Source organism: Sparus aurata, chromosome 7, assembly GCF_900880675.1.
Source record: "Sparus aurata chromosome 7, fSpaAur1.1, whole genome shotgun sequence".
Taxonomy (NCBI): Eukaryota; Metazoa; Chordata; class Actinopteri; order Spariformes; family Sparidae; genus Sparus; species Sparus aurata.
In genome coordinates this window covers 5963628-5978126 of record NC_044193.1, presented here as the reverse complement: position 1 = coordinate 5978126, position 14499 = coordinate 5963628, and the positions used below count along the sequence as shown (strand labels likewise).

Here is a 14499-nt window from a genome sequence, read left to right as displayed (position 1 = left end):
CCACAGAGAGATTAGGGGACAAGGTCGAGCGCAGTGTAGCAGCTTTTTGGGTTCACTGCCTTCATCAAGGACACTGTAGCAGTTGACACAATAGCGTAGAGCTCTTGTTTCACAGCAACAATCTACAAGACGTAACAAACATAACTATGGCAATGCCGAGAAGTTTTCCAATGACCACTGGGGGTTGTAGCTACTGATTGTCTTCACAGTAATCACTCTAGCTGTCATCCTCCAATTTAATCATTCATTCATTTGGTCCCCAACATGACAAAGATTAATGACAAATGTCCATCCTTGTCTCTCCTGTCCAAGATTCTTAAATATTGTCAATCCAAGAATCCAAATCCAGTTCAGTTAACAGTTCTATAAAAAACAGAGGAAACCAGGAAATTTCCACATGGAGTAGGCCAGAACCAATCAACCAATCTCAATGAATTAATGTAAATTGTCAAAAAATAGATTAATGACCAACTACTTAGATAATTTAGGTAATCTTTTGAGGAAAAGAAGTATACACTCTCTGATTCCAGGTTCTTAACTGTTAGTATTTTCTGTTTTCTTCACTCCTCTATGACAGTGAAGTGATTATCTTTTACATTTGAGGATGTCATCTCGGGCGTAGTGAAACACTGATCGACATTTTTCACAATTTTCAAAATATATAGCCCTAAAAACGTATAGATTAATTGATAAATTAGTGGCAGATTAATTAACAAGGGAAAATGTCAGTTGCACAATAAATCAACCAGCTGCTTCTGAGGTTTGGTCTCTCAGTTTACCTGGAAAAACTAATGATGGTGCAAATGGAATTACCCCGGTTCACCTGGCACTCCAAGCAAGTTACAACAAAGGGAACTAATTGCAGCTTCTGTATGATTCATGCCTGACCACGGAGTGTGTTACTCAGTGTTTTCCCTCGGTTTGTGGAAGATGTGGCACGCGCTCATATCTGGCGGTGGATTTGTGTCTCCTTCCCTGGAGAACCTTTTTTTTTTTCACCTTTTATGATACAAAAAAAGCAATTTCTTCGTATTTGTGGACCATTGTTAAAAACTGGAAGAGCTCGAGCTGATTAATAAACTACTAACAGATCTGAATGATAAAACCTGTTAAAAAATATTGAATGGGGACTAAGTACAACCATTAGATCTGAGGAGAGTCATCAAGTTAGTTTTGATAACTGATGATGGTTGGTGCCCAAAACGACAGTAGGGAAAACCCAGCCATACATTCCACCAGTTGACCTATATGTTTAATGACCAGTCAGACCAGTTAACGCCTGACGTCCTTCTGTAGACCATTGATAAACCCCTGCTCAGCCCCCTCCGCTGCTCTGCTGCCTGATGTGTTTGACTTTGTACATGTGGAGGGAAGTTTGAGGCCGCCCTTCCACAGTCAATCACAAAGGATTTTCTTCATCTTCCTCCGGAGCCGCTGGCACAGTAGCGACGCTGAGTCAAACTCCCACTCGCCTTCCAACTCGCTGATATCATCAGTGCTCAATCAGGATGTCTGATGCAAACCCGCGGCCCTGCGCCTGTGGCTGATATCCAGCCCGTGTGCTTGAATGTTTGCGTTGATTGAGTGTACTCACTTCTGTCTTTACATCAGAGGGGCTTTATCAGCGCCCGTCCGCCGCTGTTTGTAAGTACGTCGGATTTGTGTCTTCATGTCCGTGACGCATACAGAGAGGAAGACGAGCCTTGATATTGTAATTTCATGGTTATATTTGTGTGTGTGGGCGAGAGCGTGTGTCTCTTCAGAGTCTATGTGTGGCAGCGGTCGGTTTCAGCACAAACCCGACCACAATTGAGATATGGAAATAGACGCCATAATTTGTATGTGGCTTTCATTTAAGCCGCAGTCATGCTTTCCAGTTTTTACTTTCTGAAACATTTAACCGAAGACTCTCCTCGGGGAAGTCATTCCTAAACATTATCCCATATCACATTGTCTCTTTTATAAACTTACCAGCTTGAATCTGGCTTATTACATCTAAACCCGGCAACAGATGGATATTAATGCTGAGCCTGTGGTCTCTGTCTGTTATTGTGTGGTTTATCTGACAGATTCCCCCTCTCGCCTCTCTGTGTTTATAGTTTATTACAGAGCTCTCGTCAACTTCACTGACTCCCTGGTCTACGGCCCCGAGCTCGAGGACATCTTCTCACCAGCCTTTAATGAGATCTCGGAAGCAGTTGTGGACACGGTATGTCTTGTTCTCAGAAGATAAAATCATGAACAGTACTTTAAGATTGCCTTATAAGGTTCAGGCATGTTATTTATGACTTTGGTATTCAAGTATATATGACATTATATCTGAAAAATAAAGTCCAGGCATGTTTATTTGAACTTAACCGAGTCTGGTTTTCACTCCCCAGCTGGAGTCGGACTACAACAGGATTCCAGGTGTCCAGACAGTCAGCGTGGTCCTCATTAAGTAAGAACCCAAATCCTTTAAATCAAGCCCTGTGACACTCAAAGTAGATACCCTGCAGCTGTGTGCTGCTGCTGCTGCCTGGTTGTCTCACGCTGGCCAGGTGATATTTCTTTTCCTTTTTCCACGCTGCTCGAGGCCAACAGTGTCGGCCTGCAGTCAGAAATTCGTCAGCGCTGACTAATTTCTCCAAGGAACATCCAAAGAGGAACCTTACCTTAGAAAGGCTTTCTTGTTTAACCTTCTCAAGTGCATACTACAGACTCTTATGGTGTGCTGAGACTACCTGTGAGTCAGGATCAGCATCTTAGAATGTAAATACCGACATTCACTCAGGAATGTACAGCTCAGTCTTGCAAAATTGGTACAGGCAATCATAATGTCACGAATTGGGTATTACATTTCAGATTTTTGACTTTTCTTTGGGTCTTCATATTCTTGCAGAGAATTGCAATGCGACCTAGAACTGATTAGTTCCCCCCAACGATTACAGACTCTGCCTCTTCACCAGGCCTTTCTTGCTTTTTGCAGGAAGATGATCAGAGAGGATGGCGTGGACGTGTTTGTGGAGTTGGACGTGGGTTCTGACTACAACACCAACGATGAGCAGATCCGCAGCGTGCTGTACAACGTGGTGAAGGAGGGAGCCATTGCTTCCTATGTCACATCAGTCGAGGGCTTCCAGTTCAGACGGCTTGGTGAAGGTAAGAAGTCGGCAAAAACAGGGGAACGCCGCTTATCACGGCCGCGATGTGACTGACTCTTTTAAACGAGAAGAAGAGGTTCGCTAGAGCAGGAGGCGCTGTCCTTAACGTTTCCCTTTGGTTTCTAGTTGAACCTCATCCTCCAGTGGAGCCTATAGCAGCGCCAGGTTTGTACTGTGCCATGTGTGCTGCATGGCGACTGAGCTGACTGTAGTGTAGAAACTGTAGGAGAACTGTAGTGTCTTTCGAAAGAAGTCGAGCATTTCCTTCTTTATGATGTCGGAATTTTACGATGACCTTCACTTTGACGTGTACGAGCAAAGGTCATGTGGCCTGAAGAGTGTTTTGCATGGAACGCGCCAATGTCAAATAGACTCGTGAGTTTGGTCCGTGAAGTTCAGTAGTGCACAGGGAGTAAGAAGGACGTTTGCATGGCATGACTTTGATTAGGAGTGCTGCTGTTCACTGCGATCTCAACGAGCTTATGACACTGTACACAGGCATGGCAAGTGGTAGGCTAGGATTATGGTAACTTCACTTTCTTTTGTTATTACTCAAGATGATGGGGTCTATCTATCTATCTATCTATCTATCTATCTATCTATCTATACATCCATCCATCCACCTATCCATCCACCCATCCATCCATCCATCCATCCATCCATCCACCCACCTATCCATCCATGCATCCATCCATCCATCTATCCATCCATCCATGCATGCATGCATCCATCCATCCATCCATCCATCTATCCACCCACCTATCCATCCATGCATCCATCCATCCATCCATGCATCCATCCATCCATCCACCTATCCATCCATCCATCCATCCATCCATCCATCCATCCATCCACCTATCCATCCATCCATCCCTTATTGTCTAGTCTAATCTGTGTCTAATCTATTCTGTCAAAGTTAGTCTTTCATGTCTAGTCTAGTTTGTCTGGTCCGTGCATCTAGTTTAGACTGTGTCTAAATTTTGTCTGACTAGTTTCATCTGTCTAATCTAGTCTGTCTAGCGTAGTCTATGTGTCTGTCTGTCTGTCTATCAGTCAGGTTTTGTTAAAGTTTGAGCCCAGGGTTTACACCCAACAGAAAACGTGTGGTAGTCTTACCAACGTGCCTGAGAGTTACGCTGGCTCTAGTAATCGGTGTGTTGTAGTGTGTTGGCCGTACTGTAGGCTTGGCTTGCATGTCTTTGATCCTTCAACACCGCACCCCTCCCTCCTTTTTCCCCTCTGCATCTCTTTTAGTAACCCCCAGCATAAGACCCTGCATGCCAGATGAGCACAAGTGTGGTGATGGGACATGTATCCTGATGGAATACCTGTGTGACAACAGACCAGACTGCAGAGACATGAGTGATGAGACCAATTGTGGTGAGTGGCTTCAGCTTGGCCTGCAAGTTGTGACACTGTCCGCTGTAGCATGGAGGACTGGCTGGATGTGAGACGTGTTCCTTTACTGTAACAGCTCTAAGATGAACCGCTGAGATTAATCAGAGATTTGTTTTAGACGTAAAAAAGGTGCCTGTAGTCATCACAACCCCACCCACCACAACCACCACCATCAAGAAGCCCCCGCTGCCCCCCAGCCCACCTGGACCCTGCAGAGCCGATCAAGCCACATGCCAGAGCGGCGAGTGCATCCCAAGGGACTACATCTGTGACGGAGAGCGGGACTGCTCGGACGGAAGCGACGAGTTCAGATGCGGTAAGAAGCTTGGCTTTTGTGCCACACGCAAACTCTCAGGTAACAACATACGCTCCAATTATCCTCTGTCTCCACACAGGTACTCCATCTCCCTGCGAACCCAATGAGTTCAAGTGCAAAAATGGCCGCTGTGCCCTCAAGCTTTGGCGTTGTGACGGTGACAACGACTGTGAGGATAATTCAGATGAAACAGACTGCCGTAAGTCTCACGGACTTGACTCTTCATTCAGTCACTCAAGAAACAATTTGTAACTTTCTGGGGTTAGGGTTAGGGTTAGGGTTAGTGCTTTAAAGTTCTCCAATCAAGAAATAGGTAAACAGTTGAAGATGGGAAGATCAATACGACTCTCATATCTGTCCAATTGAGTTGACAGTTAGCATAAATGATTTGAAGCTCAGGCTGTGTATCTGCAAGATTCCGTTGATAAGGTACCGTACAGGAATTTCGATGCAATGTATTGCGATATATTGCCATTATAGAACATATATATTTATGGAAAACTGCAGTTTAGCATTCAAGGATTTAAACACAACACCAGATTAATCTCTACCACAAAACGTTGCATGTTAACTGTTGAGTAAAAATTGAAACAATACTTTTAAGAATCAATGAAGTATAAAAAAGCGGACGTAGGAGACATTTGATCTTCCTCCTCCGAGCATTTCTGAGCTAGAAGAAAGAAAGATGGTTTTATACCGTGTCAAGTCCCAGTGAGAGGAGACACGTATCAACAGGGGAGCGGATTGAAGTGGATGCCCATCTGTTCACATTTGTTTTACCTCGGGTTCTATCGCTCTCCCACTTCACCTTCGTTGCCTCCATTAGAAGGGTTTCTTTTTCTTTTGCAGCGTAGAGTTTCCACAGTTATTTTGGTTGTTTCCCCCCTCCATTACCTGGAGACAGCTACAATGCCTTTTCCTGTTTTGGTTGCACAATGGCAGATGCGCTAGGGAGCCAAACTATCTGTGGATGGTGTTATTTTTCACCAGCCATCAGACTGTGCAGCATTTACTTCAGAATGTGAAGTGAAATCAACATAATACCAACATTTCTTCAAGTTTAATGTATCTAAATGTTCTTACATCCATATTGGAAGCAGGAGGAAATAGAAGAAACCCAAATAAAACCATAATATGTCAAAGAACATCTTTGTGTTAAGCTAGGCTAAACTAATTGACTTCATAAGCTTCATATTTAGCACACAGGTACTTCTTCTCACCTAATTCTCAACCTTAAATTGATGCTACTGTTGACAAGTGAGTGAACGTTGTGGTAAATCTCTGCAGCCACCAAGGGTCCTGATGACAGGTGTGCACCTGAGCAGTTCGAATGCCGCAGCGATCGCACCTGCATCCCTGCAAGTTATCAGTGTGATGAGGAGCCGGACTGCCCTGACCGCTCTGACGAGTACGGCTGCAGTAAGTCTCGCACCAACAATCATCTAAAGCTCCCTGCTCCTACAATCTTTCTCCCTCTTTCTCACACACTTCACTCTTTTCTTCGTACTTTTTTTTTCTCTCCGTGCTTCTTTGACTCGCCTCTGCAGTCACACTCTCGAGTTCCTTTGTGTGCTGTGTGACTAATTCGCTGTGAACCGGCTTCTTTTCACACGTGTTGTGTGACTGAGACACAGAGCTTTTTGTGAGCCATCTATTCCTGAGAACTGAAAGGGGAATTGTCCGTCCGTGGCCAGAGAATTATGTTTCCTTTGACTGTCAGGCATTTACGAGCTTCACTGGATCGTCAAATTCCAGTCACATGCCAGCCTTTTTTTTTTTGTACATGTGCATTTATTATGTGGGTAAAACAGTTCTCATCCTCTTGACACTTCGCAGCCCCTCCCTCCGTGACAAGCCCGCCAGAAGAGTCGGTTCAGGCAGCGCGGGGGGCCACGGTGACGTTCACCTGTCAGGCTGTCGGAGTGCCAACACCCATCATCACCTGGAGACTCAACTGGGGACACATTCCTGTCAGCGGCAGGTGGGTTTGATGAGAAATCCTCCACCCCGCTGGCTGTGCTGTAATTAAAAATAATTTTACAACATTGCAGATTTATCAGGGCTTATGAGCAGTCTGGAACTGCTTTGAATATCAGAAATAAAATAAAATTACTCCTATAAAAAAAATTAAAAAACGCGTTGCAATGTTCGGGCGAGCTGCCGCAAAAAAACATCTGGACATCTGGTGAGAGCCCGTCCTGCCTAATTGATCAGCAACGGACCGTGGTGATTTGAAAACGGTTTTGAATTTATCTTCTTTCCACTTTCCTCACCTGACACAAGACGAATGTTCTTTGAGAGCACAGTCTAACTGCCGGCAGGCCTGTAAGATCGGTCTTTCCATGCTGACTCGTAATGGACCCCACGTTTTTTTGCGAATGAGATATTTGTGGTGTTCTCCGACACCAAATGTTGCTGCTTCAGGATGTTCATGCTGGGCGTAGCCTGCTGTGTACATGGTTAGGCAATCACTGTTGAATTTTATGGATTTTTTTGTGTAAGCGAGAGCCCGCAGCTGGTACAGACTCTCTACTGAGTTTCACACTGTTAGAGCGATTATATGGGGTGCATTTCTGTCTTCGCAGGATTTCCATGAGCAGCGAGAATGGCCAAGGCACCCTGACCATCCGTGATGTGAAGGAGGCGGATCAGGGGGCGTACACCTGTGAGGCCATCAATGCTAAAGGGCTGGTGTTTGGTATCCCCGACGGAGTGCTCACCCTCACATCGAACTCAAATCCAGGTAATGACACCTCACTTTTATTGTCTTTTTGCACGTCAGTAACTCTACAGCAAATTGAAGTTACAGTAAAAGTCTGTTTTTTTCTCGTTGTCCTCAGGCAACTGTCCTGATGGTCACTTCAGTGTGGAGGGCCGCTGTGTGTCCTGCTTCTGTGCGGGAATCACCAAAAACTGCAAGGGCACCGGCCGCTACCGCAACCAGATGAGCCTGCGGTTCACTGACGAGGAAGACTTCAAAGGCACTGAAACCATAAATCCTCACGAAACTGAAGCTCATACACTTCGGAGAATAAATCACGCTGAGTCAACGTGTTGTTCTTATTTCCAGGAGTGAACGTCACCTACCCCTCCAGGCCGGGCATCCCTCCTCTCTCCTCCACTCAGCTCCTCATTAACACTGAGATGGAAGAGTTCCAGCTCGTTGACCTGTCGCGCCGTTTCCTCAACCTCGACTCCTTCTGGACCTTGCCTCGCCATTTCCTGGGCAACAAGGTACAGCATAGAATTATTAACAAATGTTTTTTCTTAACTTAGAATCAGATGTACGCATGAAAATCACGTCATCTGTTTTTTTTTATTTTTTAGGTCGACTCCTATGGAGGAACCCTGAAGTACAAGGTGCGGTACACATTGGCCCGCGGTCTGTCCGAGGTTGTGGAGAAGCCGGATGTGATGCTGGTTGGAAACGGACGCAGACTTGTGTACCGCAGAGGCGGACCCACCCCTTCCCGAGTGGCCAACCAGAAGGAGATCAAGTTCACTGAAGTAGGTCTTCGGTTAAGATAAGTTGTTCTAGAAAAACATGCAGAAATCAGTCAATCTGAAATAGATGTACACACATCAGCAAACCCCTTTTTTTAATGTTTTAGGATAACTGGCAGCACTCCAACGGTCTCCCTGTGACCCGGGAGGACATGATGATGACGCTGGCCAACGTGGACAGCATCAACATCCGCACCATCTACGACAACCACATGGTCAGCGTGGCCATCAGTGACATCGTCATGGAGACCACCACCGTGGAGTTCAGCACCATGGGCCACGCTAAGACTGTTGAAGAGTGCAGGTAAGAAAAGAAAATAGGGCGTGAAATGGAACGATTCTTACAAGCTGTCAGTTATTAATCTCCAATCAAACAGCCTGTTGGGACGTGTCTAATACGCGTGGGCATATTTAAGAGGGAGAAGTGCAACAAGATAATACAGTAACGTTCATATGCCTCTACGTTGCGCATCCTTTCTCTCTCTCTCGCTACAGTATCTCGACTGTTTTTTCTCATGAAAAAAAAAAAAAGTCTTAAATTCAAGCCAGCTGTTTTTATTTACAACATTATGCATGTTTATAATTTGTGGTGTTCTAATTTGGGTTATGTCATCGAAACCGTCGGATCGAAACCCTTCTTAATGACACCCACATTTATCGTTCCCAGATGTCCTCCTGGATACTCAGGCCTGTCCTGTGAGACGTGCTCCTCCGGGTTCGAGCGCGTCCCCGGCGGCTCCTACCTCGGCACCTGCGCTGGTTGCAACTGTAACGGACACGCCAGCGCCTGTGATCCCATCAACGGACACTGTCTGGTAATGGCTCACTCTGTTTTTGGCAAGAATGAGCTTGCAAAGGCACTTGCTAATAATAAATTGCAATTTGCAGATAATCACTTCCTCGTTGTAAAACATTGAAAAGTTTAGCTTGTTGATCTTAACAGATGTTTTTGCTAAAAGGAAATTATTCTCTTATTTACTTTCTTGCCAAGAGCTAGTTGAGAAAATTAATAGTGTGATTTTGGTGGGTATGAACTATGAAACTAGAGCCAGCACATGATTGTCTTAGCTTAGAATGAAGGCTAGTCCGACTCTCTCAAAGATAAAAACAACATCTTGTTGTCTTAAAGGGTAACTCCACCAATTTTGCAGATTTAAGAGCATTAACAGGTCTCTGGGAGTGTCAAAGCATATGGAAAGAAAGTAGTACAAAGCCTTTCGTGACTTCAGAAGAAGCTGCATGTAATCTGATCAAATTTCATCCAGTCAGTTGCATTGTGGGCAATGCAGGCGCCAGTTTCTGGAATGCAGTCCACTGGTCTAGCAGTGTACTCATGGAAAACTGTTTGACTCATGATGTACGCTTAAAAACAAATGATCAAAACGGAACATGGCGCCTATATTACCCACAATGCAACTTACCCATTGAGTGACATCACCGGCGGCAGTTTAAGAGAGCTTCCTCTGGAGCAACAATATGAAGTAGTACTCCCCAAGACCTGTAAACATACTTTAATATGAAAAGTTGGGGAAGCTACTCTTTACAATTATAAACAGACAAGATGTAACATGTTAATTTGGTTAGGTTTCTGGTTAGGCTAGCTGTTTACCTTTGCTTCCAGTCTTTATGCTAAGCTAGGCTAACTAACATCCAGCTGTACAGCTGGTGCTGATCATCTCGTCTGATGTAAAAAGAGTGTTTTTCCCAAAATGTCAAACTACTACTTGTCCTTTTTTTGAGTGACCTTCACGCTAGAGAATCACCAATGTGTTCTTCACGCCACAGAGCTGCCAGCACAACACAGAGGGCCCTCAGTGTGACAAGTGTCGCTCAGGCTACTTTGGCGACCCGAGCCGAGGCCGACCCGACGACTGCAAGCCCTGCCCCTGCCCTTACTACGAGACCTCACGACGGTAAGGCCACTGACCCGCGCAGACCACACATGCATCTACTGTATGGATACTGGCCGACACGTACACGCCCACATACCACACACAAGGCGTCAGTGGGAAAAGAATGAGCTGGTTCGCTCTGCGGTTTTCTGTTCTCAACTGCTGAGCTCATTCAGATCTTTGAGCGCTGGTTTATTCGTTGAACTTGGCATTAAACCGCTGTTTTAATCAGTAATTAATTGCTTTTTCATCGGGGGCGCCGTAGGTTTTCTGACACCTGCTTCCTGGATGTCGACCAACAGCCAACGTGTGACGCTTGCAGGCCGGGCTACACAGGAAGACGCTGTGAAAAGTAAGGAAACGGATATCAACCGTGACTTTAAATTACACACTGGCAACACTAAAAATCTTACAAAAGACATTTATTATGCTTAATATGAGACAGAAAAACCCATAAAGCAGCATCTAATTGACACGAATGGGACTTTGTTTTTTACTTTTAAACCTTTATTTTATTGTTTTTTGAGTTGTTTTTTTGTAGTGCGATTACATTTTTCATAGTCTGACCTCGCAGGTGTAGACTGTTGGTGTAGGCCTGCCATTGGGCGGCTATTTCAGGCACTAACCTGGGTGTGAGCAGTGCGAACACCAACAAGCTAGCAGCTCTCACCCTTATTCTTTGTAGGGATTAAGCCATTTTAATGTCAGGGCCCACCTCCCCACATGTGTCCCCCCAGACATTATTTTGCCAGCCACCCCCCACTGCATCCTGGGTCCTCGTTTCTCTTACATTGTTGTTTTATTTCAGGTGTGCAGCTGGTTACCAGGGCAACCCCCTCCTGCCTAATGGAAAATGTGTTCCTAACCGTGAGTACACCTTCAACAAAAGCCCCGACGTGTTTGAAATTCTCATTTCAAGGCATGAAATCGACAGAAGCCGCACCTTGATTGTTTCCCCCTGTTGTACTCTCCCGTCATCCAGCGATATCTCCACACCAAGGCCTTAACCCTGTGTAATGATTACTGTAGGTTTTTTTTCCCCCACTGGTGCAACAGTAGCCTGTAGTATGTGGTCATGTCACAGGTATGCAGGACGGCTGGAACACTCCCAGGTGCACTTTCCTTTCCTTTCCTTTCTCCCCATTTGTCGTCTTCTCTCTCTCCCTGCAGAAAGCTCCAAGTGTGATAACAGAGGAGTTATCAGCTCCACCAGCAGACCATGCAGCTGCAAGGTATATATATATACGTATATGAATGAAAAATGAGGACTATATTACAACCATTTAGTGTCATCTGTTGCTCATCTGTGGTTCATGAGGCTGACGTGTCTGCGCTTGACAGGCAGATGGATTACATTATGTGCATGTGTTTGGGTCTGTGTGTGTGTGTGCAGAACAACGTGGCAGGCGCCCTGTGTGACGAGTGTAAGGCCGGGTTCTTCCACCTATCAGAGGCCAACCCCGAGGGCTGTCTGCGCTGTTTCTGTATGGGCGTCACCAAGCAGTGCGCCAGCTCCACTTGGAATAGAGATCAGGCAGGTTGCCAAGCTACTAATGGTAAAAGGAGGGGTGAACATTTTTGGTATCAAGGTTTGAGTCAGTGTTTGTGCAGCCGCGCTGTGTCAGCCGATCCTTTCAGATGCCGTGCGGCGAGGAGCGGCGTGCAAACAGCGATCGTGCTCGGGTGGAGCGCTCACGTTTGAACCTCGGCTCGCATCTCATTCAGACAATCGTTTGTGTCTCTCAGGTGCTCGGAGGGGTGAACGGGCAGCTCTTCTCCCTCGCTAACAGCGCCAACAGTAGAACTATCTCTGAAGGCATCTCCCAGAAGGGCTCGTCTGAAGTTGTGTACCGCTCCTTCACCAGTGTCCCCATCGACGTCTACTACTGGGTCCTGCCTGAGGGCTTCAGAGGAGATAAGGTGAGAGGGAAAAAAACAAAGTATAGAGCAGACTAAAGGGGAGGAGAGGAAAAATACACGCTGAAGTGTTAGTCGAGCTAGATCTCTCTGCCCTCTCTGTCCCACTCGGTCATGCCTCAGCATGTTGTCAAGTGAAAAGGCTGCACTTATCCACACAGGGAGCCTCCTTTGAACTCACAGTCAACATGGGTGTCTTGTGACTTCCCCCACAGTATCATATGGGGTGAAATACCTTTCCACTATTCACTCTTTCCTCTTTTTTGCTACCAGGTGACGGCCTATGGTGGAGATCTGCAATACACGGTGCGCTTTGAACCGCTTCAGCGGTCAAATGTTGTCGACGGTAAGCCAGATGTGGTCCTCCAGGGCAACGGCATCTTCCTGGAACACTACTCTCAGACCAAGCCTCCCCCACGAGGCCCACAAACCGTCACTGTGACCTTCAGAGAGGTGTGTTTCATTGCTCACAAGGGAGTCTCATTCAGTCAGTTAAATCTGGGCTTGACTTAATGTTCGCTGTTCTCCGTCTCTCTCTGGCTCGTAGTCTTCGTGGCGTCGCGCCGACGGGCAGCCGTGCACTCGCGAGCACCTGCTGATGGCTCTGGCTGACGTTACCGTCTTCATGATCAGAGCCAGCTACGCAGACAAAATGGCTGAGAGCAGGTATGGTCACTGCACGCCTCATTCATATACCATTTGATGCATCCAAGAGCATTTCACTGAATGTTAAATATAACGTGTGTTGATCATTATGTGTTTTTTTTGTGTGTGTTTATTAGTATCTCAGACATCAAGATGGACATTGCCGTTCCTCAGCCCACCGGTAACGAACGTGCTCTGGAGGTGGAGGAGTGCTCCTGTCCTCAGGGATACAGAGGACCTTCCTGTCAGGTAAACATGCAGATTTCAAAGAAGTAGTTCAGGTCAAGGGTGAAATATACAACAACAACATCTCAGACTGTAGATATGCTCATGAAACTGTGTAATGATGCAGTGCTGATCAACTACAAATCAAGGTTTTGTTACTACGTAGGCTATTTCTTGCTTAAAGTTGTCTCAGAATCATATATTTGTGTATTGTTTAGCTGTAATATGAGAAACTTTGTCACTTCACGGCCCCCATTTTTTGTTTTGCATGAAAACAGAGCTCACCAAACTCATGTATACACATCAACACACACACACACACACACACACACACACAGAGTGAGACATTATTTCCTGTTAAGGATACCATGACTTGTCAGGCCATAACCTGACATAGCAAGTAGATTTTTTTTTCTGCTATATTTATGTTCAGAATCTCAACCTCTAATTTAAGAAAATACCATCTTTACTTAAAATCCACTGAGCAACATCTCTGAAGCTCTCATCTGCATCTCATGGTCTACGTGAGCCGATTGAGTCTGCTCAGTTGTCTTGGAGATGGTTTATTTGTTATCACGCGATCGAGCACAAAGTATCAAAGGAGCGCATTTCTTGCACCATCTCCATGACATCTGAGCATTTGAAGATGAAGACTGTTAGATCTGGTTGGAAGGTCAGAAGCTATTGAGCAGACTTTCAGTAAAATATTTTTTTTTTTCTTTGAGATGTAATATTTCCAAGGTCAATAATGAGCTTTCATGCTCTGTCTTAGTTTGGTTAATTTAGTTTTAGTTTGAAAAAGAAGGAAAGGCACAGATCTGCCTGAGCTTGTTCACAGCAAAGTCTCTGTCTTTTTTTCCATTACAGTCCTTGATCATAATTGCAGCCTCTCTCCCTGCTGCAGTGGAACAAAGACTTATCTCTCTGTGTCATCACTTGTCTCTCACCTGAGGTGTTTTTCCATGTGGTTGCAGGAGTGCGATGAAGGTTACACCCGGTCCAGCTCCGGCCTCTACCTGGGCACTTGTGAGCGGTGCGACTGTAACGGTCACGCCAGCAGCTGTGACCCAGAGACCGGCAGGTGTCTGGTAGGTTGGTTTTTTTCACATTGCTCTTCTTCCCTTCTCAACTCTCTGCCAATGTTGGACCTGCTTGATCTCTGAAGTGGAATGCACTAATGGTTTCTTGGCAAATCCCGACATGTGGAAACACACGGTCATTGTAGAATACTGTTTATTCAACTGTTCCGCCGATCTCACTCTTTTTATTTGTGCGTCCTGTCCAAAAGAGCTGTCTCCATAACACCGCCGGGCCGAGGTGTGAGCGCTGTCAGACTGGTTTCTATGGAAACCCTGTAACGGGCGGTTTTCAGGCCTGCCAACCCTGCCCCTGCCCTGGAACGGCTTCCAGCAACCAGTGAGTTCATGTCTTAAAGTCTTTTCAGTTCCTGTCAGTTTTA

The 14499-nt window shown here is 45.7% G+C and overlaps 1 protein-coding gene across 1 annotated transcript in view; it reads left to right on the top strand.

The window, feature by feature from the left end:
• Positions 1 to 14499, top strand: part of hspg2 (heparan sulfate proteoglycan 2) — a 100640-nt gene that overhangs the window by 41755 nt on the left and 44386 nt on the right. The window contains exons 4-29 of the mRNA XM_030422906.1: positions 2100 to 2209; positions 2382 to 2440; positions 2969 to 3141; positions 3270 to 3308; positions 4398 to 4523; positions 4660 to 4857; positions 4937 to 5056; positions 6145 to 6276; positions 6694 to 6838; positions 7443 to 7600; positions 7698 to 7838; positions 7928 to 8091; positions 8185 to 8364; positions 8469 to 8665; positions 9029 to 9176; positions 10147 to 10274; positions 10519 to 10605; positions 11062 to 11120; positions 11424 to 11485; positions 11647 to 11787; positions 12000 to 12173; positions 12444 to 12623; positions 12718 to 12836; positions 12953 to 13064; positions 14015 to 14128; positions 14329 to 14456. Of these exons, the coding sequence (XP_030278766.1) occupies positions 2100 to 2209; positions 2382 to 2440; positions 2969 to 3141; positions 3270 to 3308; positions 4398 to 4523; positions 4660 to 4857; positions 4937 to 5056; positions 6145 to 6276; positions 6694 to 6838; positions 7443 to 7600; positions 7698 to 7838; positions 7928 to 8091; positions 8185 to 8364; positions 8469 to 8665; positions 9029 to 9176; positions 10147 to 10274; positions 10519 to 10605; positions 11062 to 11120; positions 11424 to 11485; positions 11647 to 11787; positions 12000 to 12173; positions 12444 to 12623; positions 12718 to 12836; positions 12953 to 13064; positions 14015 to 14128; positions 14329 to 14456 (3394 nt within the window). The remainder of the gene's footprint in view (positions 1 to 2099; positions 2210 to 2381; positions 2441 to 2968; positions 3142 to 3269; positions 3309 to 4397; positions 4524 to 4659; positions 4858 to 4936; positions 5057 to 6144; positions 6277 to 6693; positions 6839 to 7442; positions 7601 to 7697; positions 7839 to 7927; positions 8092 to 8184; positions 8365 to 8468; positions 8666 to 9028; positions 9177 to 10146; positions 10275 to 10518; positions 10606 to 11061; positions 11121 to 11423; positions 11486 to 11646; positions 11788 to 11999; positions 12174 to 12443; positions 12624 to 12717; positions 12837 to 12952; positions 13065 to 14014; positions 14129 to 14328; positions 14457 to 14499) is intronic.